General features: G+C 63.1%; 1 protein-coding gene across 1 annotated transcript in view; it reads left to right on the top strand.

Annotated features, from left to right (window-relative positions):
• Positions 1-604, top strand: part of LOC103197810 (cytochrome P450 2D17-like) — a 26,518-nt gene that overhangs the window by 21,300 nt on the left and 4,614 nt on the right. The window contains exon 8 of the mRNA XM_042781068.1: positions 179-366. Within this exon, the coding sequence (XP_042637002.1) occupies positions 179-366 (188 nt within the window). The remainder of the gene's footprint in view (positions 1-178; positions 367-604) is intronic.

The following is a 604-nucleotide window of genomic DNA, read 5'->3' as shown; positions in this document are numbered from 1 at the left end:
CTGCACTTGAGCTTAATGGAGATACCAGGGCCCTCAAGCAGAGGCTCGGCCATGGCTGTTGTCACTACGGGGTCCTCCATGTAGGCACAGTCTGCCCAGAGGGACTCACGCTCGGGCCCTGGTAGGCTCAGGGTCTGGACCCAAGTCCTGGCTCACCTGGGGACTCCTCTCTGCCCAGGTCGTGTCCAGGAGGAGATCGATGAGGTGATAGGGCAGGTGCGGCCACCTGAGATGGGGGACCAGGCCCACATGCCCTTCACCACAGCCGTGGTCCACGAGGTGCAGCGCTTTGGGGACATAGTGCCACTGGGTGTGCCTCACATGACCTCTCGTGACACTGAAGTGCAGGGCTTCCTCATCCCCAAGGTAGGGGTGCTGACACTCTCACCCCAGCTCAGTGCCCCCTGCCAGCTCATAACCCCGGCATGGCCTCTGCCAGGTGAAGCCCAGACAGGCACCAGGCTGTCCATCACCCATCCCCAGGCACCTGAGAGTGTGCCCAGCCCTGTGGGCATCGAGTACCCAGCAGAGGCAGGGCCAGTCCTGTCCAGAGCCTGTCTGGTGGAAGACAAACTGAACACGCCACGGAGGGGGGAGTGCCCGT

The sequence above is a fragment of the Orycteropus afer genome, unplaced genomic scaffold, assembly GCF_000298275.1.
Source record: "Orycteropus afer afer isolate SDZICR_OR568_19922 unplaced genomic scaffold, OryAfe1.0 scaffold00083, whole genome shotgun sequence".
NCBI lineage: Eukaryota > Metazoa > Chordata > Mammalia > Tubulidentata > Orycteropodidae > Orycteropus > Orycteropus afer.
Note: the sequence above shows the minus strand (reverse complement) of the source record. Positions and strands in the feature narration are given on the sequence as shown.